The sequence below is a fragment of the Balaenoptera borealis genome, assembly GCF_965194805.1.
Source record: "Balaenoptera borealis genome assembly, chromosome: 13".
NCBI lineage: Eukaryota > Metazoa > Chordata > Mammalia > Artiodactyla > Balaenopteridae > Balaenoptera > Balaenoptera borealis.
Genome location: NC_138870.1, coordinates 57435792 through 57461502, shown reverse-complemented (window position 1 = coordinate 57461502; position 25711 = coordinate 57435792). Strand labels below are relative to the sequence as shown.

The window sequence follows — 25711 nt, the reverse complement described above, 5'->3', positions numbered from 1 at the left end:
TCTAATTAACTGTTTTTTAAAAAAATGAATATAGTCATTGACTATATTTATATTCATGAAGCATGTTTCCATAAACAATATTTCAGGAAAAAATAACTTATGAAATAATTTGAAAGATGTGTCCATGAAGAGTTTTTGAAAAAGAACATCTTAATAAGAAAACACTAACGAGGAAAATATTTTAAATTTATTTATTTATTTATTTATGGCTGTGTTGGGTCTTCGCTTTCTGTGCGAGGGCTTTCTCTAGTTGCGGCAAGCGGGGGCCACTCTTCATCGCGGTGCGCGGGCCTCTCACTGTCGCGGCCTCTCTTGTTGCGGAGCACAGGCTCCAGACGCGCAGGCTCAGTAGTTGTGGCTCACGGGGCCAGCTGCTCCGCAGCATGTGGGATCTTCCCAGACTAGGGCTCGAACCTGTGTCCCCTGCACTGGCAGGCAGACTCTCAACCACTGCGCCACCAGGGAAGCCCGAAAATATTTTAAAATGATTAATGATGAAGAAAATATTCATGAGAATGTTGCTCATCTTCCCTCTCTCTGCTGCTCTCGTTGGACTGTTCTGAGATGTGATATTTTCTTAGTCAAAAAGGGACACTAAATATAGTCAATATAGAAACAGCCAATACATAGAAAATAATGAACACTTTTTGTATTTCCCCTGTTGCCCTTGCTATTTGGGGTATTGTGGGAAAAATGAGTAACACAGACTTTACCCTCTAGGAGTTCTGCAGTGTGTGTGTGTGTGTGTGTGTGTGTGTGTGTGTGTGTGTGCGTGTTGGTAGGAGGGCTCTAGGCAGAAGGAAGGGGATGGCAAGGTAACTTCACAAACAATTATAACAAGAGGAAGAAAGGAAAAGCAGCATAATATTAGTACTAGCAAAGCTGTGGGGTTTCAGAGCAGAAATGCTAGAGTCTGGATGGAGCAGGTAAGTTTTCAAGAAGGAGGGACTTTGAGAGGGGCCCCAAGTTCTGCAGGTTCTATTTCTGCAGAACCTCGACACATTTCAAAACTGGTCCAAGGCTTCTTCCATGATCTGGAAACAGGAGGAAATGGCCCAGCCCCTGTTTCCAGGACCCAGAATTCTAGAATAATGCTTTGGTTATGTGATGCTTTAGGATAAATAGGATTCTGAGGGGTTGATTAAAAAACCAGCGTTGCATTTATGATGTTGCTTCCAGAGCTCTAGACAGTTAACTTACATACAGAATTTTGGCATATAGTAATTTGTTTAATGTGTTCACTTACTTGGGATTTGAATTTATGCCCACCATAAGCAGTGGTGTTTGCTCTTCTGAAAACCAACCCCCCCAAAAACTTGTAAATAGCAAAACCAGCAAAATCTATGATACAAATTGCTTTCTGTAACTTAGAGAATCCAACAATTATTTATTTTGTATCTTAATAATTGAAGAAAATACTAAGGAGTAAGGATTACTACAGCCTCTTTATAAATTGTATATAGTATTTTTAAAATACTCTGATTCTATGTGGATGTTTTATTTCTGGTGATACTTTTTAATGGACATCCAGAACTGTTAAAAAAAATATTACTCTGCTGAAGATGTAAAGATATTTTACTTTGTGATAATAAAAATTTTCATATCATCAGCCCTATTTTACCTAATAGAATTTGTTGATTATATGTTGAACTAGGCGGAATTTTTCACTTATTCACAAGAGCAAAGTACTAAATTCCTTCTTTAACACTGACGTTGGACTTCGTTGGTATTATTAGGGTTGGGGAGATATTACAATTCCAGTGATGGAATGCTCATGTAATTTATTACCAAATCTCATTACCTTGGGGGTATAACCTGGGTTATATCTGAGTTATTCTTGGTGGAGGTTGTCTTGTATCACCAGAGAAGAAAACTAAGTTTAGAGCAACCAGGAATTAGATAGTGGATCACACGTTGTCAGCTAGAGTTGATCAATATCTCTTCCCCATTTTGTAGTTCCCATGGAACTTTAAGATTACTGGCTATAGATAATGGTACAACTCTTTTGACATTAATATCACCAATCAACCATTGAACATTTCTAGGCTTTAGATTTCTTAGTTCAAAATTCAGATACAGGGACTTCCCTGGTGGTGCAGCGGTTAAGAATCCTCCTGCCAATGCAGGGAACATGGGTTCAAGCCCTGGTCCGGGAAGCTCCCACATGCCGTGGAGCAACTAAGCCCGTGCGCCACAACTACTGAGCCTGCGCTCTAGAGCCCACGAGCCACAACTACGGAAGCCCACGCGCCTAGAGCCCGTGGTCCACAACAAGAGAAGCCACTGCAAAGAGAAGCCCGCACACAACGAAGAGTAGCCCCCGCTAGCCACTACTAGAGAAAGTCCACACGTAGCAACGAAGACCCAACGCAGCCAAAAATAAATAAATAAAATAAATAAATTTATGAAAAAAAATTCAAACACAAAGTTAAAATGTCCATGGCAAGTAAACCGCCCTGTTTTTCTCCCCTCATTTATTTTTTTCCACATAGCAGTGTGCCACTTATTACTATGTGCTGAAGGCAAGGAAATAAATAATTATCCACACTTTGAGGGTTTGTGGATTTATAGTTGATGGGTAGCCATCGAGTGTCTGAGACCAAGGGTTTCCTTCCCTTCCTTCTTCCATTCCCCTCTTCTCCCTTCCTCCCTCCCCCATCTTTCCTTTCCCCAAACATATTTTCAGAATATTTCATGTACCTGCTCTAAGTCAATTTGCTAAATAGCTAATTTACCAAAAGACCAACTTTTTGAATCCATCATTTCTTTTACTTCTTTGGCTTTAGTTTACTGGCTTTTGTCTTTGTGTGGAAGAATTCCTTCATTTTAAGAAATATTCTAATTTGTCTCAGTTCCAGATTCCTACCTTTGGAATGGGAGACTGAGTAGCAGAGAGAAGGGGGGCTGGGGAAATAAAGAAGAGTCATAAAAACTGAATCTTTTTGAACATGCAGAATTCTTATGTATATATTTAACATTAATATACTCATATATGGGAAGAATGCATTTGTAAGAATTTTCCAAAGTCAAGAACACATTCAAGTATATATACCAACTTCAATATCAGAGAGACACTAATTGCTGTAACAAATATGCCCACAAATTTCAGTGGCTTCACATTTTAGAACTTTATTTCTCACTCATGTAAAATTCCATTTGGAATGTTTCTGGATGAGGTCACTTTCCTCCACATCATGAATCAGAGATCCAGGGGCCTTCCACATTGCAGCTCTGTCATTCCTTAGGCCTTTTGCGTTTAGTCAGACAATGGGGGATGAGAGCAGGAAGAAGACATATCATCTTCTTATAAGCCTGGCTCCCAAAATGACACATATCATTCTGGTCATATTCTATTGGCAAGAACTAGTCACCTGGCCACAATAACTGCAAGGAATCCTGGGAAACATAGTCTAGCTTATGGCTAGGAAGAAGAGGAAATAAATTTTGGCCAATAATTAGCAGTCTGTGCCATAATTATTCAAGAATTTTTCATTAGTATATTATTTATGACCAGGACCATCCTTAGCTTATAGGGTACCTTTATGCAAAGTAGAAAAAGGATATAGCCTTGCATGACCATGTTACAATGAATGGAACACTTTCTTAAACTGGGCTCTCACGTGTGGGACATAACTGCACAATGGTACAGGGTGGTTCATGATTAGTAAATGAATGGTTTTTTCTTATGAGTATATTTTTTTCATGAGGAAGAAGGGAACTGAAACAGACAAAAATTGGTGTTATAAAGACAAAAGGAAAACCCAGTCAATTGAAACTAAATGACTAAAAGAAACAAGTAAATTTTGGAAATTGACTTTTTGCAACTTGGCTTACAGCAGTTTGGTTTAACTGTATATTGTCTAGGTCCTGTCTTAGGTGCTAGGGTAAGAGAGACCAGGATGATTTGGTCCCTGCTCTCCAGAGCTTATGCTCTTTTGGGGAGAGAGATGTAAACAAAGAAGTTTAGTGAATCATGAAATGTGACATGTGCTCATGCTGAGTTTTCTGTCTGACAAAGTCACTGGGGAAGTGCAAAGGAAGAAGTAGTTAATAATTCTACCTGCTCTGAGGCTTGGGGTGTATGTGGGGATAGACACAAATAGTGCTATTAGAAGATGTGATGATCGAATTTAATTTCCTGGGGAATAACGGGCAGGAATGGCAAGGGGAGAAACTTGAATAAAACCTTGATGGTATAAAACAACATACCATATTCAGGAAGTTGCAAGTAATTGAATATGAATGTATGTGTATGAGTGTGTGAATGTGGCTTGGGGAACTTAAAGGGCAGGCTTGTAGTTTAGACTTTGGCCAGGAGATGCCGATAGGGGCCAGAGTAAGAAAGACATGGTAAGCCTGGCTAAGGGGTTTGGATTACATACTGAAGAGAATGAAAAGCCACTGAAAGGCATGGCTTGATTAAATACTCTGTTTTAGAAAGACCTCTTTGGTGAATGGAGAGGGGTGTAGGTCGGGGTGAGACCTGAGGCAAAGGAAACAATGAACAGAACATTGTAATAATGTGCCTGGACTAAAGTATGCACACTAGAGCCACAGGGAAGGGCGAGGGGAGTCTGAGGAGGGGAGCAGACTGGGATGAGCCTAAGGTTTCCAGCTGGGGAGCTGGCTGGATGGTGGTGTCATCCACTATGAGAACAAAAAGAAAAAGCTTTGAGGCTGGGCAGTGGTAGTGAGCCACGGCTCTCAGTCATCCATGTGATCATGAGGATAAACAACCGATTCACTTACAACCATTCTGTACCCAGACAACTATTCTGTTTTTCACTTTCATTACAGTGTTCAATAAATTACATGAGATATTCAACATTTTATCATAAAATAGGCTTGTGTTAGATGATTTTTCCCAATTGTAGGCCAATGTAAGTGTTCTGAGCACTTTCAAGGTAGGCTAAGCTAAGCTATGATGTTTGGAAGGTTAGGAGTATTAAATGCATTTTTGACTTACAGTATTTTCAACTAACAATAAGTTTATCAGAACTTAACCCAGTCGTAAATTGAGGAAAATCTATGTATGTGTTATACTCTTTAATGTCTGACTTCTTCCACCCAGCATAATTATTTTGAGATTCATTCATGTTACTGAGTGTATCAATTACTTCTCCCTTTTTCACTGCCAAGTAGTATTCCATTGTAATGATATACCACAATTTATCTATTCATATATTGATGGCTATTTGGTTGTTTTTTTTTTCCCAGTTTTTCACTATCACAAATACAGCTGCTATTAATATTTATATACAAGTCTTTGTTTGGAGAGATATTTTCATTTGTCTTGGGTGAACACCTAGGAGTGGAATGGCTGGATCATAAGTTAGGTGTAGGTTTAACTATGTAAGAAACAGCTAAACTGTTTTCCAAAGTGGTTGAATCATTTTACATTTCTACCAGTAGTGTCTGGGAGTTAAAATTGCTCAGTATCCTTGCTATCACTTCATATGGTCAGTGTTTAAAAATGTTAGCCAGTCTAGCTGGAGTGTAGTGGTATTACATTGTGCTTTCAATTTGCATTTCCCCAATCATTAATGAGGTTGACCATCTCTTGATTTACCTAGTTACCACCTATATATTGTCTTTGGTGAAGCGTCTGTTCAAATATTTTGCCCATTAAAAAAAAAATGGATTGTTTCCATGTCTTGGTTATCGTGAATAGTGCTGCTATGAACATAGGGGTGCATGTATCTTTTCAAATTAGAGTTTTCTCCAGATATATGCCCAGGAGCGGGATTGCTGGATCGCATGGTAACTCTATTTTTAGTTTTTTGAGGAACCTCCATGCTATTTTCCGTAGTGGCTGCACCAATTTGCATTCCCACCAGCAGTGTAGGAGGGTTCCCTTTTCTCCGCATCCTCTCCAGCATTTGTCCTTTAACAGATCTTGTAGTATAGTTCTACTGGTGATGAATACATTCAGTTTTTTATGTCAGAAAAAAAGCCTTTATTTCCTCTTTATTTTTTAAATATATTTTTTCTGAATACAGAATTTGGGGTTGATAGTTTTTTTTTCAATACTTTAATGGTGTTGCCCCATTGTCTCCAGGCTTGTTTCTGACAAGAAATCTTCTCCCATTCTTATCTTTGTTCTTATGTTGTATCCTTTTTTTCTGGCTTTCTTTCTTTTTAAAGATTTTCTCTTTATTACTTGTTTAAAGCAATTTAATTATAATGTGCGTTGGTTTGTTTTCTTCATGCTTTATGTGCTTGGAGTCAATTGAAATTCTTCTGTCTGTGAGTTTATAGTTTTCATCAAATTTGGAAGTTTTTGGCCATTATTTTTTCAGAAAAAAAATTTTTCTGTACCTCCTTCTATCTCTTCTATTCTTGAAATTCTAATTTCATATACATTAGGCCATTGGTAATTGTCCCACAGCTCACTGATTCTGTGTTTTTTTCAGTGTTTTTCTGTGTTTCATTGTGGATAGTTTCTATTGCTACATAATCAAGTTTATAAACCTTTTATTCTGTAGTATCTAATCTGCTTTAGTCCCATTCAGTATATTTTTCATCTTAGACATTGTAGTTTTTATCTCTAGAAGTCTGAATTTGGTCTTTTTAATATTTTCCCTTTTCCTACTTAACATGATCAATCTTTCTTTTAGCTTCTAGAATGCACTATATGGCCTCTATTTCTATGTTAGCAGTCATTGATAATTATTGTTTTGATCTATTAATTCATAAAACTGAAAAATGATGCTTTTAAAATTCTATTATGCCTACTTTGTTTATAAGTGGAGATAATTCTGTAAAGAGAACTTACTCCTTACTATTTGGCTGTCCTGAGGAACTTATCGTATAAGAAAGGCAGAATAAACATGTAATTCTTTTTCTTTATTTACCACTTTTGAATATAAGGAATTGATTTTCTAACATTCTTCCAGGGTGATCAATGAGTTGTTATTTTCTCTTAGTTTCATTATTAACTCATGGATTTAAATTATTTTTTTATTTTTGAGAAGTCTTTCTGATTCTATAAGCTACCTGCCTTTGGGATTTCTTTATAAGTCCACTAAGACTGGCATCTTCTCGAGCCACTCTTAAGATACAAAACTACAGTAATTTTCATGATAGACCCCAAGGTCTGGAATCCCAGTACCACTGTATTTGAATGTCATCTTATTGTTTCTGAGAACATTCTAAGAATTTTGCAGCACCTAATAAAATATTACGTATTTCCACACTCCCAATGCAGGGTGCACAGGTTCGATCCCTGGTCGGGGAACTAAGATCCCACATGCCACAGGCAGGGTGCGGCCAAAAAAATAAATATATAAACTCACACAGATCTGTGCTTAAATCCTGAAAAACAAAAAAAAGAATAAAATGGTTAACCTATATAGCACAGGGAACTCTGCTCAATATTCTGTAACAATCTAATTGGGAAAAGAATTTGAAAAAGAATAGATACATGTATAATTGAATCACTTTGTTGTACACCTGAAACTAACACAACATTGTTAATCAACTATACTCCAATATAAAAGAAAAATTTTAAAAAAATTAGTCTGATTTGGGTAATTCAGGTGTATAACTGTTTAAAGAAAAAAAGTTATGGGTAACATAAATATATTTATTTTTAATCTTTGTTAGCCATGGTATTTGCCCTAATGGTATTTGGAAAGTTGGTATATGTTAGAAGACATTTTAAAGATTCTTATAGAACTCAAATACTCTCAGACTTGAAAGCGAACTTAGTAGTTGCTTAGTTGAATTCATAAAATAATTTGCCTAATTGCTAGTGATCAAAGTTGAAACTGAAAAAAATTACATTAGCTTTCAAGATTTCATCATTTACTTTAATTAACATTTTGAGAGCCTGAATAGTAATTGGTAATTAAAGAGCTCCATTTCTTTACTTTAATTGTATGTAATTAATTTTAAAGTCTGGTAAGTCTTGGCAAATAGAATAGTTGTGTCTCCAATTCCTGTAGGATGTTTGATAAATAATTTGTATCCTCAGTTGCAACTAGCTTATCAAGTTGTGAAGCACTGCCAATTGTTTATCCTTGTAATTTCAAATATTTTAAAAATTGCAATTGATTGAACTGATAAAAACAGAAGTAGGAAGTGAGACGAACTCTGTTTTATTCTTTCATTAACTGCAAAGTCCTAAACCTGTTTTCAACAATACCAATAATCTCATCTTGCTGTTGTTAGAAGAATTAAATAAGATAATATATCAAAGCGCCTAACGTAGTAGTTCTGTAAAATTGTCACTGTCTTTTCTTATTGCTTTCCACACACAGAACACTAATTTTCTTCCAATTACATTTTCTCAACAATTTCCAAAGGAGTGGTTCTCTTTTTTTTTTTTTTTTAAGAACCTCTTAATGTTTAGCACTTAAGATCCGTTTATTCTACAAGAACCGAACAAATCTTCCTGTATAAATTGGAAGATGATGTTAAATTTAGATAACTATTCAACTCACATTGGAAAAGTACTAGTTAATTTTATGTTTATGAGTACACACCCTTATGTCTTCTTTATAAATAGTAACATTAACTGTGCTGTTCTTTAAAAAAAAAAATTACCAGAATTAAAGTGCACATTCTTAGAATATTCAAACTTAGAATATTCTATCACTATCTTTCTTAGAAGTTACATTTAAAAATTCCTATTTCTTCCTCTCTACTCTGGTGGTCTCTCTTCCTCCCTCCCTTCCTCCTTCCCTTCCTTCTCTTTTTCTTTTTATCTCATTAAGTTCAACAGTATAGCACTGTTCACTTCACCCACTATAGCCCTAATTTTGAAGAGGAGGTTACAGAAAAAAATAAAATGTTCTTTGTAGATAATCTCTGGTCAGTTACTAGGGTCCCAGCAGTGAGAACCTTGGGGTACAGTAAGACCAGGTGGGGCAGACTCAGGAAACTATCTAGAGCAGGGGTTGGCAAACTCAGTAAATATTTTAGGCTTTTCAGTTCTCATGTCCTCTTTTTTCCAACTAAGGAGTGGTTCTCTTAAACAATCAAATACATTTTTAGTGCCTAATGTTAGTGTTTTATTTATGGTATTACTTTAACTGAAAGATAAAGAGATCATTTATGAATCGTTGGTTTTAATCTTGGTAAGTATATTTTCTAATTATAATATTATAGAATCTGTTTTCTGACAAATTCATTCCTTGGTTAATGATATATAACTTTTCTGTCAAAATTATGGGGCATAACTCTACCATTTCATGTGCAAAATTGCATGGATTCATTCTTTTTTTAAATTGAGGTATAATTAACATATAACATCATATTAGTTTCAGGTATACAACACAATGACTTGATATTTGTATCAGTTGCAGAATAATCACCACAATAAGTCTAGTTAACATCGATGCATGGACTCATTCTGATGAATGATTATTATGCTGAGAATTTTAAAAAATCAGCAATAAAGTTATGCCTACCCTAGTATATGTTTGTATTTAAGGTATTTAGAAACTCTTTCTAGTTTTTTTCCTATGATTGGAACATGGAGAAATGTTTTATGAGGGTCTAAGATTACTGTAGGTAGGTGAGATTATATATACTTTATATCAGATGATTCAGTTATACAGAGTATAGAAATAGGATGATGTTTTGTAAACTCTTCTGATACCCATTTACTCAGATATTGAATATCTGTAATTATCTTTTAATTAAATGTCTGATTATGAACTTGGTTTTGAGGAAAAGCACTGGCTAATCGTTTAGTCATTTTTTCCTCCTTTCATGCAGCCTCCTTGGTTGCAAATATAGTCCTGCTTTCATCCAATAATGCTGAGTTTTAAATTTTACTTCCAGATTTCCTATGAACATTTATGGTCTCAGTACTTTTGTGTCGATGTCCTGGTGTCCATTTTTTGCTAAACTAATTTTTATAAATCTATTTTCAAAACAGGCTACCCTGATATAATTTTCTCACCTGTTATTTTAAGTGCACCTCAGATAATATTTGTAAGACCTCACAGGAAAAAACTGCAAAAAGTAAATAAGATTTGCTTAAAACTCTACATCCACTGTCATATAGTAAAATTAAGTTAATTTAATCTTTAATCTGAATCCTTATCTGTTATTTGCAATATGGGGGAAAGAAAGTTTCAGGAAACCAAGGCCAGAGTAGGACCTATCTTAACTATTAAGGTTAACTAAACAAAATCCCCAAACAAAACAAAACAAAAAGAGATGGTTACAATCCTGTCTGAAGTTGTATGCTGAGGCTAAAAAATATATATATATATATAAGATCTTATGTATGGTTTTACATTCCTCCAGTGGTTGTGAGAACACTGTATATATTCATAAAAGGCTATAGTATAATAAAACTCTTTGTAGAAAGGATTTGAGTTCGTTATTCATGAGAATACAGGGTGAGAGACTATGCCTTGTGTAGCTATCCACTCCCTGGCCTAAGTATTTCTTTCCTCAGAATTATCAGTGGAGAGGAATTATCCATTTTTGCTTTAGTTATAATACACAATACAAATTTGCATGATTTTTCAAACACATTGAGGATAATGGAGATGCAGATCTAAGGATTGTATTTATTTTTTTAATCCAATTGTTTTAAACAGTGCTCACTAACGCCCAGGATATGCTTCAAACTATTATTAAAACCAGTGGGCTTTGCAAGCCCCAAAGCCATAGCTCATGCTTGCATTTCATTCATTGACTGATTCATTCAAGAAACACTTACTGAGTATCTAGTATTGCTAACACTATTCCAGAAGCTGGGGATTCAACAAAAATTGATAGATAATATCTCTTTCTGTACAGAACTCCTTGAGAATGCTCTCAGCCAGTTTCAGCAACTCTCAGATTGTCATAGGTGCCATGAAGGGAGCAAACAAGAGGACGTTGAGGGCCGGAGGTTGGGGACCATATCATAGATAATTGAATCTGAGGATTTCAGCTGAGACCCAAAGGGTGTGTAAATCATCTCTGCTCTCTCCAGCCTTGGAGCATGGTGCCTCCTCTGCCTACTCGTCCCTTCTTTCTGCTTCTCCCACTCCATCTTAGTCACCCTTCAAGATGCAACTCACTTGTTTTCTCCTTCTGGAAGTCTTCTGGCATCCCACAGTTGGGCTGCCTCTGCTTTGTCGCCAGAGCAGTTTGTTTGTTTGTTTTAAATCACAGCATTTATCACTTAGTATTGTAATTTTGCTTCACTGTCAGTAGATTAAGAGCCATCCCTTGTGCCCCAAGGCAATTTTCAGCATGAAAGTTACTTTTATAAATTAAATAAATCTCTGCTATGTGGGCAGAGACACTATTGCATGCCTAGCGTATAGTAAGCATGCAATAAAAATGTATTGACTTAATGATGAATGATTAGCCTGTTGCCTTGTGTTTGTTATTCCATGACTACCTCACAATTTTTTTTTTTTTTGAGCCTGTCTCTGGTTATTCCAGCCCTACTAATAAATTGCCTCTAGTCTAGATTGTATCTGCTTTGGTTGAGTTTGTTAAATCATTCAGCCATTCTTAGAATAAAACTGCTGCCCTTTGGTTGTGCATTCTGTTTTCAGCAAATGGAACTATATACACTGAAATATAAGGTAAAGGAAATCTTTCTTTTTTACATTCCTCCTTCCAAGCAAAGCAATCTAGATTACAGCAGTAAAATCAGGCTGTCCTACTGGGTCTGTAGACATATTTACAACAGCGAGGAAAATGAAAACCTCTTGCGTCAGATCTTTACTAGGAGTCATTTGTAGTAAGTGGAGCTCAAGGTGCTAGAAAGCATCCCATAAACCCGTGGAGCTCTGGTGGCAACACTGGCGCTGTTAAGTGATTTTTTGTTTTGTTTTGATTTTTTTTTTGTTTGTTTTTTTGCCCGACCTTGTTTTTCTCCTTTTCTACTCTCCTTGCTCTTCTTAGGGTAGCTTGTACCTTAGATGAAGTCAGAAGCCTTTCTTGTACTTCCCACCCTGCTATGGGAGACACTGCAGACCCAAGTTCTCTGGGCAGAGAACCTAGTCAGCAGGAATGCCTTCATGATATTCAGCTTCTGTAACGTCCAGAATTTGCTTGACTTCTTTGGTCTCCCACTTCCTGTGTGAAATCTTTAAACCCCAACACAAGCATATTTGATATTATGCCCTGTGACTTGCTTATTTGGTGCTTTGTGATTGATCTTTGCATCTAAGAACTTTGATCGAGTGTATTGGAATTAGCAAGTAATGATTCTCTTTGTGAAGTCCTCTTTGTTTTCCCAGTTGCAAGATTTGGGCCAACTACTTTTATATTAGATAATTTCTGACTAGAAGGATTTAGCATCTAATCAAACTCTCCATTTAAAATATAATGGGCAGAATTCTCTAAGTTTTTTCCATAGCTACTCTACTTGGTTGGAACTAGACTTGGTATTTCTAGAATTTGCTTTTGCAGTTCCAATCTGAAAAACAAATGAACAAAGGGAAACGCACACACACACACACAAACAAGCAGAGGATTTCTTCTTTTGTTTATTATCGCATTGTCCATTTTCAGGTTGAAATCTCTCTCTCTCTCTCTCTCTCTCTCTGCCAATCAGCTTAGTCTTTTAGAGACATTTCCAACATTTCCCCTGGACTCTGGAGTCAGAATACTACAGATCTCAGCTCTGCTACTTACTATGTGAAAATAGGCAGAATTTTAACTTCTATGCTTTGCTTTCCTAATCTATAAAATGAGGATAAAAATAGTACTTACCTCATAGGGTTGTTGTGAGGACTGAATGAGTTAATATAACTAAAGCCTTCAGATCAGTGCCTGATACATAATACTAACAAAATACATGTTGACTGCTATTATTTTTATCTAACAATCTTCATAGTAGTTCTGTCGTCGCATGAAGGGGAATTGGGATAAAAAGGAAGCTCCTGGAACTGCTGGATTTTTATCTTCTGATATGGATCTTATATTTTGTTGATTTTCCTGTCCACCACTGTTCTATTTACTAACTCTGTTTTGCTCGTTGTTACGTCTTGAGTGCCTAGCACACGATCGGACACTTAGTAGGCACTTCATGAATGCTTGTTTAATGAAGGAATGAATTCCTTCTGACAGTATGCTCTGACACTGGCTGCCATTGTCCTGGATCTGTCATGCATTGTTTTTGCCTCACAGGATCTGGTGTGGGAGGAAGTGTCCTCTTAATTCACGACTCTTCATAAAAAGGAATGAAACTGAGTGATTTGTAGTGAGGCGGATGGACCTAGAGTCTGTCGTACAGAGCTAAGTAAGTCAGAAAGAGGAAAACAAATACCGTATGCTAACGCATATATATGGAATCTAAAAAAAAAATGGTTCTGAAGAACTTAGGGGCAGGACAGGAATAAAGATGTAGATGTAGAGAATGGACTTGAGGACCCGGGGAGGGTGGGAGGGGAAGCTGGGACGAAGTGAGAGAGTGGCATGCACATATATACACTACCACATGTGAAATGGATGGCTAGTGGGAAGCAGCCGCATAGCACAGGGAGATCAGCTCGGTGCTTTGTGACCACCTAGAGGGGTGGGATAGGGAGGGTGGGAGGGAGGGGATATGGGGATATATATATACATATAGCTGATTCACTTTGTTATACAGCAGAAACTAACACAACATTGTAAAGCACTTATACTCCAATAAAGATGGTAAAAAAAAAATTCACGGCTCTTATCACAGGGAGGTCCAGCACTTGTGAGTCCTGCAGACTAAACTTTCACCCGAGTATTCTGTGTCTGCAACTCTTCTGTGCCTCATCATGAAAGCCCCTTTCACAAGAAGAATCTCTTCCTACGCGGGGTCTGACCTGAAGGTAGAGTCCCCATTTGGGCAGAGTCATGACAACATCACCACCTTTAGGCCCCTGCAACAGCATTCAGGAGATAACTGTCAAATCATTTCAGTTATTTTCCCTTGATAAGAGAAAGACCTGAATGTTGCCCCTCCCCCGTCCCCTCTTCTCCTCTGTGTTCTGGTCTAAAGGGACCTGTGGGTTGATGTTGGCCGTGTTTTATTTGTTTTAATAGGTGTTGTCATTTAACTGCTTCCATTTCTCTAGTTTTAATTACGTATTATCTTTATTGATGGACTGACATTATTTCATCACGAGGACAGGACATCCTGGGACACCTTGGGCCTTGGTTTCCTTTTATGTAAATTGAGAAGAATTGAACCATATAATATCCTTGGTCAATTCCAGTGCTAAGGTTTTATGAGTAAAAGCTAAGTAGATAAATTAGACACTTTCACCTTTTTCTTCCCTTCCCTTTTCTCTATTTAACCTTATGGAAATTTGTGGGAGAAAAAAAGATGATGAAGAATTTCCTCCTACTTGACTCCTAAGCAATTCTTGTGCTCAGATGGGGTTTGAAAATTCACCTCCTCAAAGGAGACTGGCAGTTTCCCCCCCGCCAAGGTACAAGCCATCTTCTCAAGACATTAGTTTGCTACTCCTCCTAATTTAGAAACTAATATTAATTTCCTGGTGCTTTCTCCTGGCAATCAACACCTGAATATTGTACTGTGCAATGTATATAACAGCCAGGGTGATTTTTCAAAAAGTAAACTTTTTTCTTGTCATTCTCACATCTCCTATGCTTCCCATATCTCTCTTGCTCCAGCCGTGCTTTCTTTCTTTCAGTTTCTGGAAAGCACTAGGTCTTTCCTGCCTCAGGACATTTGCACACCTTTCACTCAGGTTACCTGAGTTATTCTCTCCTGTGCATCCTCCCCAAACGCCTATTTTCTTTCTTCACTTCCTCATATAGCTGGCTCCTTCTCCTTTTCCAGATCTTAATTTAAATGTCATTCCTTGAAAGAACCATCTCTGATCACCCAATTGAAAGCAGCTCATTTCTGTAAATTCCTATCATAGAATTTATGCATTACAAACACAGCTTTAATTGTAATTTGGAAATTTTAATTTTTCATTTGTTTTCTTTTCTTTTCTTTTCTTTCTTTCTTTCTTTCTTTCTTTATTTATTTATGGCTGTGTCGGGTTTTCGTTTCTGTGCGAGGGCTTTCTCTAGCTGCGGCAAGTGGGGGCCACTCTTCATCGCGGTGCGCGGGCCTCTCACTATCGCGGCCTCTCCTGTTGCGGAGCACAGGCTCCAGACGCGCAGGCTCAGTAGTTGTGGCTCACGGGCCCAATTGCTCCGCGGCATGTGGGATCCTCCCAGACCAGGGCTCGAACCCGTGTCCCCTGCCTTGGCAGGCAGACTCTCAACCACTGCGCCACCAGGGAGGCCCCCATTTGTTTTCTTATTTATCATCTCTCTCCCCCGTGAAACTATAAGCTCTGTGAGGATAGAGACAAGGTACTATTTATTTGCCAATGTATATCATGCCCAGCACATTATACCTGCTCAAAAAATGTTGGTTGAGTGAATGGAAGAGTGAATATTATTAGCCCTTTTTCAACAATATTTTCTGTATTTACTTCTGATTTCTTAGTTTTCCTGTGCTTCATCAGCTAGAGAAATGAAATCCATTACCAGGATGAAAAGAAAATTTTATGAGGTAAGTATTCCAAATTCTTGTCTTTGAATGCTTTGTTTTTTTAAATGTGAAATATTTCTGCTTCTAATATTTCCACTTTATCTGCAGATTGGAAAGAAAGGAATCTACAAAGTCATCAGTGAACTGGATATTCTTCTTTCCTGGATTAAACAATTCCTGGAAAGCGTTAAGTAATGCAAGAAGCCAAGTGGATTGATTTGACTGTTATTTTGAAATATAATGAGAACAACCAGAAATCAATTTAAAGCAGTGTATTTCCTTTTTAAAATTTTGTACATAGTACTAACAGCAAATTAGATGATTCAGAATAGACTAGAGGAATTTAATGTAATAAAATTTTGGAGGTAAGTAAGTTGTCACTAATATGCACATTTTCTGTATTTTCAAAGAATGTTTTCATCCTGAACATGTTTTGTCATTCCTAAGTGCATTGCATAAGTTTAATCTAAAGGTGTATAACCAGAATTAAATCATATAATATTTGTGCATAGAAAATGACAGATTTCTGGGATACAATATAATGTTATTGAGACTTACATAGATGCCGTGTATATGATTATTGTCTACTTAAGGGCTTGATGATTATAAATTATGCCCAGTGTGAACTTAGCCCCTAATAGATTTTGATTTTAATGAAATAAGCTGTGTTTCTTTCTCCTGGATGTCCTTTTTAGGACAGTATGCTAGAATTTCATTGAGTACAATGGGTAACTACCAGATCAGATCAAGTAGGACACACATGCAAACTAACTGCTTGGAATGGTTTACTAGAAACACCTTTGACAGATAACCCAAGCTACACAGACTACAAGGAATCAAGTTGGAATGATGCCGAAACGTTGATTATGTTCCTTCTGGGTGCCATACAATTAAGAAAGTTGGTAGAGGCCAAATAGAAGTCTGAACGGCAGCTCAGAGTCAACCACAGGAAACTTTCCTTACTATCTAAAAACCTAACCCACACAGCTAGCCCTTCAGTTGAATGAGTCATATTGCCTGACCATTGTTTTGCATTAAACAGATCCTGCCTCGGCATTGTAGGCATGGGCAGTTTCAGACAGCAATTTGTGTGATGGCCAGTTCGCTTCCACAAAGCACCCATGGTGCCTCTGCTGCACACAGACAACACCAGGACTTGGTGTTTTGTGATATGAATAGGCGGGACTTCCCGAAGGCCTTTGTGGATTTCATCCTTGGAACCTCCTCTCTACCTTGCTTTCCCACCATCCAGTTCTTCTTTTCAATCGCATGGTTATTAGTCTGTTCACCTGGGACTATCCTCTCTTGGTTTATCTCATAGTCCAAAATTACTTCTTTGTTCTCTGCCTCTTCTCTATTCTGCCTTCCCCATCAACACTCCGTGGCCCCATGTCTTATCCTACTGGGGACCTCATTGTTAGACAAATCCACAGTCAGGGAAAGGTGTGGTGAGTGGAGGGGATTGGCGATGGGGAGACTGGGGGACTCTGTCTTCTTTTCGTGCTGTTGATTTAGGGCTTCCCAGTGCAGGCTCCTAGGCCATCAGTAATGGGGCAGCCTTCTTTGTTGAGAAACATCTGGAAGAGCTGGCATCTTGGGGATCAGGAATCTACCCCCTGGCTCTCCCCTGGACCTGAGAGGAAGTGGTGCACCCACGGCCTCTCATTGCCCCACTTTCAGGGCCCTCGGTGATTTCCAGGATCAGGCACCCTCACAGCTGAGTTTGTGCTGTACTTCCACAGAGCTGGGAGTCTCCATCTTGGTTACAAAGCATTCTTAGGTGTTCCATTACTTAGGGACGCCGGGTGTTAGAGGCGCTGTGAAATGCTCATTTGCCAACTTCAGGTCCTTAGGGATAAAATTTCATCTGTGTTCCGCAGTACTTTGGGGTGATTGAATTTAATGTTTTTATTTGTTGGATCGTTTCCCAAATTCTTCCGTTTGCCCAGAAGAGTCAAAAGGCTGCTGAAGCACGATAGGAACTTAAACATCATCACCGAGCAGAAAACCAACATCCACGTGCTGGTGCCTATTCACAAACTGTTTTCAGATACCAAAGGAAAAAGCGTCGTCTTAGTGTGTTTGAGTAAAGACTGGTATTCTGAAAAGGCAGTTAAGAAGGGAGAAGCTGTTATCCTTGTGCACAGGGAGGAAACCGTGTTTGGTGGGGTCACTGTGGGCTCAGGGTGAAAGCTTCCCTTTGATTACAGGTCCCACTCTGGACTTTACCAGAGCCAGAGGTGGCTGCATTTTGGGAAATGGCGGCACAACCCCAAACACCCACGAGATGCTCTATAATCCCCAAGCCATTCAGCATTCATAGGGGGAGATTCCTTCTAGCAGATCCCTCCTGGATCATACCTAGGAGACTATGTTTCCTATTAAAATGTTTTGTCTGACAGCAGATAATTAGAGTTAAGGGCATTGAATCTGCTCCTAACACAGGGAGGGCAGAAGGAGCCTGAGAACCAGTGAGTAGTGTGGAGTGGTGGAAACAGCCCTCAGTGTGGTCCAGACACCCGATTCGTCCCTACTTCCTTCAGGTCATCCATACAAAGCATCAACCTCCTTCCCCATCACTGTTCTCTAAACACTGCCCTCGCACCGGCGTGCTTGTACTGACTTGTTTGTTTATTGACTGTCTCCACCATGTCAGAATATAGGCTCTGCGGGGCAGGACTTTTGTCTGTTCTGTTCTCTGGAGGGTCCCCAGCATCCAGATCAGGGTCTGGACGCAGGGCACTACATCAGCACACGGTGAATGTGTGAACTCTTGAGAGAATGGACCGAGGCCTTGGCCCTGCTGCTCTTAGGATGTGTGACCAATGTCAGGCTAATTCACTTCCTGGGCCTCCGTTTCTGGATGGATCCTGATTGAAATTAGCTACCACGGGTGATCTGTACAGATACCTGCAGAGTGGGGGACTGAGGTCTTTCTTTACTCCAGACACGTGCCCTCAAAGGACCTCACACACTCTCTTCTCTCCTACCACCTGCCCCCACTACCCTGAGCCCTGCTCTGCCTGCTTCATTTCTCCTGAACCTTTACGATTTTATTGAAACATCATCCTGTTGTTAATGGTTTTGTACACTCTTTACTTCACAGAACCTGTCATAATTATAATTCTTCTGTAGATTTAACATCTGTTTCTCCCACTAGACTGTCCCTCTCGGATTCACTGCAGTTCTGCTCCTTATACATGGTAAGTGCCCAATAAATAATTGTTAAGTGAATAAAGTAGTAAATTGGATTAGATAGCCTCCAAGGTTTCTTTCAGCTCTGGCATTTCTGCTGCCATAATCTTCACTGGTTGGCATGAAACTTGAAGACTGTGAGATAACAATGCTTTCCAACCCAAGTCCTCTAAGAACATCTATGTTATTATTTACCTTAACAAAGAATTTAAATCAACATACTTTTTTACTTGCCCCAAATAAGAGGTAACTGTAAATACATATATGACTATTCAAATAGGTCATTCAACTTAAACAAATATGTTCTCAACTAAAACATGTTCACAAGTGTACCACGTAGAATCATCTTGCGAAACCCAGGCGGGGTGTGCTTCAGACACTGGGAAACACTGCATTGTAATGAATTTCCACTGCCTCATTCTGCTCCAACTTAGAGAAATAGTTGGAAATTCGAACTTGATCATTTTAACCTACCCACAGAGACCAGTTTAGAAGAAGTCAAGCCACGATGTTTAGGTTTCAGAGCTCCTGTCATTGTTTCCAGAGATGGAGGTATGAAAGCACGCTCACCCAGTCAGTCATTCCATGGGGCCGATGACTATGGCTCTCCGCAGGGGATGCTGGGATGGCAGCACAGCCCTGCTCCTGTCCTGTCAGCCCTACCAGGAGAGCAGTCTCTGTCCAGGTAGCCATGGTCCACGCGGCTTCCCAGGGAGGGAAGCTATGCGAGTCACGGTTAAGGAGGCTTCACGAGAGGTCAGATGTACACACGGTGGAAGGAACAAAAAGCGAAAGCTCAGTCAGGCTGAGCAGAAGGGCAGCAGAAACTCTCAAAAGCAGATGCAGAACTGTGCTGTGGACCACACAGCCTAAGAAGTCAGGAGAGTCGATTCCTTCACTAGGGCTAAGAGTTGTTAACTAAAAACTAAAATGAAAACCAATCAATTCTGGAAACATTTACTGAATGCTTACTATCTGCTAGTCGTGTGGTCGTGGCTGAGGTCATAATTATCAATAAAACTCATAGTTTCTTTTAGCAATTTAGGATCTAGGAAGGGAGATAGGAAGGTAAACAATCACACGGTAAAATATAAGCAATAAAGGAGCTATGTAGAAGGTGCAGCGGGGTGGAGGTCAGACACACTGCACTAAGGAGGTGAAGTTTGAGGTAATTTAGCCTTGAAGACTCTGCTCAGGTGTTGCCTCTTCCAGGAAGCCTTCCTGGATCCCTCCTCCCAGCCCCGACTCCCAGGCTGTGTTTTATGTCTCTTGCACAGCATAACATTTACCACATCATATTGTAACTCTCTATTTGCTTCCTTATCTCTTCCTCGAAGACACAGACTGAGTCTTATTCAGCATCATGTCCTCAGTGCTTAGCATGGTGCTGTCATATAGCAAGCATTCAGGAAGTATTTTTGGAATGGAACGATGGAAAAAAAACAATGGCTGTGAGGCTGGAGAAGGGAAATGGATTTGGGAGATATTTAGGAGGTAAAACTGATAAAACTCAGTGACCAACTGGTTGAGGAGGGATTGGTGCTGAGGAAATAGCCTAGGATGACTCTAGGGTTTTACATTTTCTATGGATTTGTTGTAAACCAGGACTCAGAAAAGTAAACTTCAGTGAGATTCTAGTATCTCCTTTGGGCCAACAGAGAAATGCCTTGAAATTTGGACTTCTTAGGAGCATAGAATCTCATAATTTGAAAGGAACAATAAGAGCGCATTGTCAACTTTGCATGTTATACTGGAACCTTCTTTATAACACTGTTCCCATCTAGCATATGCTTGACCACTTACAATTAAGGAAGACTACCTCATGGAAAAGCCCCCTCTCTCTCCGAATGATCTTGTCTATCAGACAATTATTTATATTGATCTGAAATCTACCCTCCTGAAATTTGTCATATATTTTTCCTAGTTCCAAAACTCGGGGTTTAGAGTAATTGTGACCCATCTTCCATAGGACAGGTGGGTTACTTAGGAGGTATGTTGGGGGAGGGGAGATTCAAAGGTTCAAGCTGGAAGTTACATACACCCTGTGTGTGCACAGACCAGGGCCAGAACTTAGAGTCACACCCAGCTGCAAAGAAGGTGGAAAATGCAGCCTTTATTTGGGGTAGCCATGCATCCAGCTAAAAACTGAGGGTTCCATACTGTGAGTGGTGGGAGAATGGATATCAGCTGATGCAGCCACACATTAAATATTTGCAGACATCCATCATTTCCTTTTGTTTCCATCTCAACTTCATCATCTCCTCCCACCTAATCTCTTCTCCAGTAAACAGCTTCGTTTTCCCACCTGTTCTCAAATGGCATTGTTTTGTGTGCTTTCAATAGTTAAAACTTACTCTCTTCCAGTTGAATCCACAATTGTTCTTAATGAATCCTTGTTGAGTTCTTGGGGCCATGTTTTCTCTGCGTCATCCCCTTCCTTTTCTCTTTTATACTTTATTAGAGTTTTTAAAAATTATAAAAATAGGGGCTGGAAGAAATTGCTGCTGCAGGTGGCCCGGGTTTAGGAAGAACAGAGTTAAGTACATCTTGGAAATTTTATCCCATAAAACAAAAACCTTGGTCTGAGTTCCTGTTAAGAGGAATTCCACAGAGAAGAAATTCCTGGAGCATTTTTTAAAAACAATGGTAACAACCTCATTTTTATTGCAGAAGAAAGCCTTGGGTCATCCATGAAAAAAAGTCACACAACTATGACATGGGAGTATCGCACTTCCTGGAAACAGTCAATAAAATCAATTTGCAGGAAAAATTTAATTCAAGGTAAAGAGTAGAGAGCGGCCAAGATGGCAGAGTAGAAAGACCCTGAGCTCATCTCCTCTCACGAGCACACTAAAATCACACTTATCTGCAGAACCACCATCGATGAAAAAGATTGGAACCTACCAGAAAAGATCTCCTGCAACTAAAGACATAAAGAAGGAACCACAATGAGATGGGTAGGAGGCGCAGACTCGTGCTATAATCAAATCCCATACCCACCCCCAAGGTGGGCAACCCACAAACTGGAGAATAATTAGATTGCAGAGGTTCTCCCACAGGAATGAGAGTTCTGAGCCCCATGTCAGGCTCCGCAGCCTAGGGGTCCGGCACCAGGAAGACAAGCCCCCAGAGCATTTGGCTTTGAAGGCCAGTGGGGCTTAATTGCAGGAGCCCCATAGGACTGGGGGAAATAGAATCTTTGCTTTCAAAGAGCACACACAAAGCCTCATGCACACTAGGACATAGGGCAAAAGCAGTAATTTGATAGGAGCCTGGGCTAGACCTGCCTGCTGGTCTTGGACATTCTCCTGGAGAGGCAGAGGAGTGGCTGCTATTCCCGTGGGGACACAGACACTGGTGGCAGATGTACTGGGGAACACTCAGCCCCGTGAACACTGCTGCTGCTGGCGGCTGGGATCTTGGTTCATTACTGAAATACTATCAAGGCATATAAAGAAAAAACAATTATATGGTTCTACCTCTGTATCACCACCTTCCCAAGCGAGCCAATGGTGATGGTTTGCTAGAGCTCTTCCCACAGTTTTTCTATTTTCATCAGCAAGAACAATAATACATATTATGTACACACACACACACACACACACATCTTCCCCTTTTTTAGAAATAAAAGTGGTATCACACCATTTATTCTACCTTTTAACTAGCTCTTTCCACTTAACACATCAGGAATGTCTTTCCAAGTATGTATATATTATATATAAGTTGATTTTAATTAGCTACAAAATATTCTGTGGAATGAGTACAGCATAATTGATTCAACCATTCCAGTTTGTTGTTTCATTTTTTTGTCCGTATAAAACAGGCGGTGACGAGCATCCTTGTATGTATATCCTGGTCTGTGCTTTTATCTTTATAGGAATACTTTCTAAAAGCAAGATTGCGGGGGCAGAATATATGCTAAATACCTGCAAATTTTCCCCAGAATATACGCTAAATACCGGCAAATTTCCCCCACAACTCTTCCATTGTTAATTTCTCCCACATTTTTGCTAGCACCGGATATCATCAATACTTTTCCATTTTTGCCAGCCTGATGGTTGAAAATGGCATCACATTGTTTTAGTTTGCATGCCTCTGACAACTTGTTCAATAGATCATCTTTTCCTATATATACTCCACTTACATTTTCTTTTTCTGAGATACATACCCCCAAAATGTCAGGCCATTTATTCAATAATAAGTCTGAAGTCGTACCCAAACCTAACTAAAAAATACATTTTAATTGGTTTTAACATTTCAAATAATTTAGTAGACGCATGTCCTGGATAATATATTGTGCTTCCTCTCTACCCCGACAAAGTCCGCATTGTCAGCAAGAGACTGCAGTGTGGATGGCTTCTGCCTGTGTGCCCCAGCTGAGACTGGGGAGTGCATCACCCCATCCCTCTGCTGCGCTGGATGTGCAAGGGAGAGGGAAAAGCCCAGCCGTAAATGTAGGGGTCTGCATTTGCTGTGGGAGGGTAGAGGTGGGGACTCAGAGTCCTCCAGGGGTAAGGAAACCCCCAGCTTGCTTTTTCAGCTCCTGTCCAAAGCTTCGCCCAATTCCATCTGCTCCCCACCCCCCAAAACAAGACAGCCCATCATGCCAGCCGATTTGGGATGAGTCCTGCTGGCTCCACTTTCCCAAGAATGAACTCTGATCCCTGCACTCCCAGGAGCCTTTGAAAACCAGGGCTGGTAAACTGGGGTCCTCCAGGGCCCCATGCCTCCCCCTCCACGAAATGTCTTCATGCATCACTGGTTTTATGTTTTTAATAATTAGGAAAAAATTCTTCCTACGTAAAGGTAGTTGGCGCAGAAAAAAGTGTCTAAGAGAGGTGGCCAGCCTCTTTAAATTTCACACCTCCTACCATAGCCCTCCACATCCCTTTTTCCCCTCTCCATAGTACACTCTTATATAACTTACTTACGTATTATTTTTACTTAGTGTCACCTGTCTCCCTCTACTAGAATTTAAGTTTCATGACAGGAGGGGTTTTTGCATGATTCATTTACTGTTGTGTCTCCGGTACTTAAATGGTGCCTTATCCAAGTAGGTGCTCGATAAACTGTTCTTGAATGAATAAGTGAGTGAGTGAACAGTGCGTTCAGAGAGAAAGGGAAGAAAACTGAAAACCCTTGTTGCCAAGGATGCTGAAAATCCTAACCATGGCTGGTTCCTAACCTCACTTTCTATGACAGAAACTCTTCTATGATAGAAACTCTTGCAAGAGAGTGGGTGAAATGGCTTCCCAACCATGTGGTTACATTTCCTTTAAATAGAACTGTTTGCAAAGCGGTTGACATGAAATGAGGCTCTGGTGATTTTCTATTTTCCATTTACCCATATCATTTATGGTTGAGTCCTGCCCACTTGAGATCAGGCTTAGAGCGGCATAGACTGAGAAGGCATATTTGAGGGTTAGATATGGGCAACCATGAGTGTGGGCAGCCTTCGTATGGTAAAAAAATCTTTTGAGATTCTTTGGAACAGGTGAGAAAGAATTCTCTTCATAGAAATTAGGTCCCTCTAATACTTTACATCCATGGTAATTTTCAAAATTCTGGTGATAGTTTCACGCAAATTACAAGCTACAGTGGATGATGGAATCCCAGCTTTTCATCCATACATCATGAATGGGACCCTAACTTCGAGCTCCCTAGTTGCAGTGATTGGTGTAGAATTGAGAAATGGGCCCATGATTTAAGAAGGTCCATTCAGACAGAATCCCAGGACTTGCTTCCTGGGAAAAGTCTCTCTTTCCTATGAGTCTTAAGCTTGAAAGGTTATAGGCTGAACCACTGCAACCATGTTGCCACCATGAGGACGGAGCTTGGCTGAGAACAAGCCAATACTTTAATCTCTCAGTTTCTGGGAATCCGTGTTCTTCTGAGTTTCTTTCTACCTTGCTTGAATGCTGCTTCTCAGTCTTTCAAGTGAGTTTCTGTCTGAAAACTACAAATTAGAGGACCCCAGGACGTGGTTTGGAGGTTCTTCTAAACTGTATTACAGATTGCTATTAGATATATCCAATTCAACCCCATGGCTTTAAGTACTATCTGTGTGCTGATGACTCCATTAATGTCTCCAGCTTGACCTGACTTCCGTAATCACCCATCCAACTTTGTACCTGACATTTCCATGTAAGGCATCTAAAACATAATATGTCAGAAACAGAAATTTTGTCTCACCTTCTAAAATCCGTCCAACCTCTAGTCTTCAGCAACTTGGAAATACAAAATAGAATAATGTCACGGTTAAGCACACAAATTCTGGAATGAGTAGAGCCTGGGTTCAAACATAGGCTGAAAATTAAAAGCTTAATCTCTCTATTCCTCCCTTCCCTTATCTGTATAATAGGGGTGATGGTAATAGTATCTATTTTGTAGTGTTGTTTGTAAGAATTAAATGAGGTAATATATGTAAAGTGGTTAGAGCTGTGACTGGGGCATAATAAAAACAATAAAGCATGATTTATTATTATGATATGATAAATTAGCACATACTCAACTGCTAAAGCCAACAATCTAGGGTTATCTTTGATTTATTCTCTTCTCCCATACCCAAACCAAATTCACCAGCATGTCCTTTCAGTTCTATCTCCCAAATACATCCCCAATCCTTCTGCTTCTCCTTCCCCTATTGGTATACACTGGTGTCTCTGCAAAAGCCTCACATCTTACTGGTCTCATTGTCTCCACCCACTTCCTGCCCCGGAATCTAGCCTCAACATAGCTTCCAGAGAGAACTTAAAAACTGTAAGTCAAAGCATATCCCTTCCTGTTTGATACTTTTTAGTGGCTTCCCTTGCACTGAGAATAAACCTTATTATCTGGTGTAGAAAGTCCTACGTGAACTCATTGACCTCATCTCTTTGCTGATCTTTCTGTTTCTGAAACATCCAAGTTCACTGCCTGGGGCCTTTGCACTTGCTACTTCCTCTCCCTGGAATGTTCTTCTCCAGTTCTTTGCACAGCCGACTCCTCTCATTCAGGTCTTAGCTCAAGTGTCCCTTCCTTCCAGATGACATGCCTGACCATCTTCATGAGAACAGAGGTCTT

General features: G+C 39.5%; 1 protein-coding gene across 1 annotated transcript in view; it reads left to right on the top strand.

Moving 5' to 3' along the window:
* IL26 (interleukin 26) overlaps nucleotides 1-25410 on the top strand; it is a 35907-nt gene extending 10497 nt beyond the window's left edge. The window contains 2 exon segments of the mRNA XM_082352960.1: nucleotides 15410-15475; nucleotides 15563-25410. Of these exon segments, the coding sequence (XP_082209086.1) occupies nucleotides 15410-15475; nucleotides 15563-15649 (153 nt within the window). The 3' untranslated portion in view covers nucleotides 15650-25410.
* The last annotated feature ends 301 nt before the right edge of the window (nucleotides 25411-25711 follow it).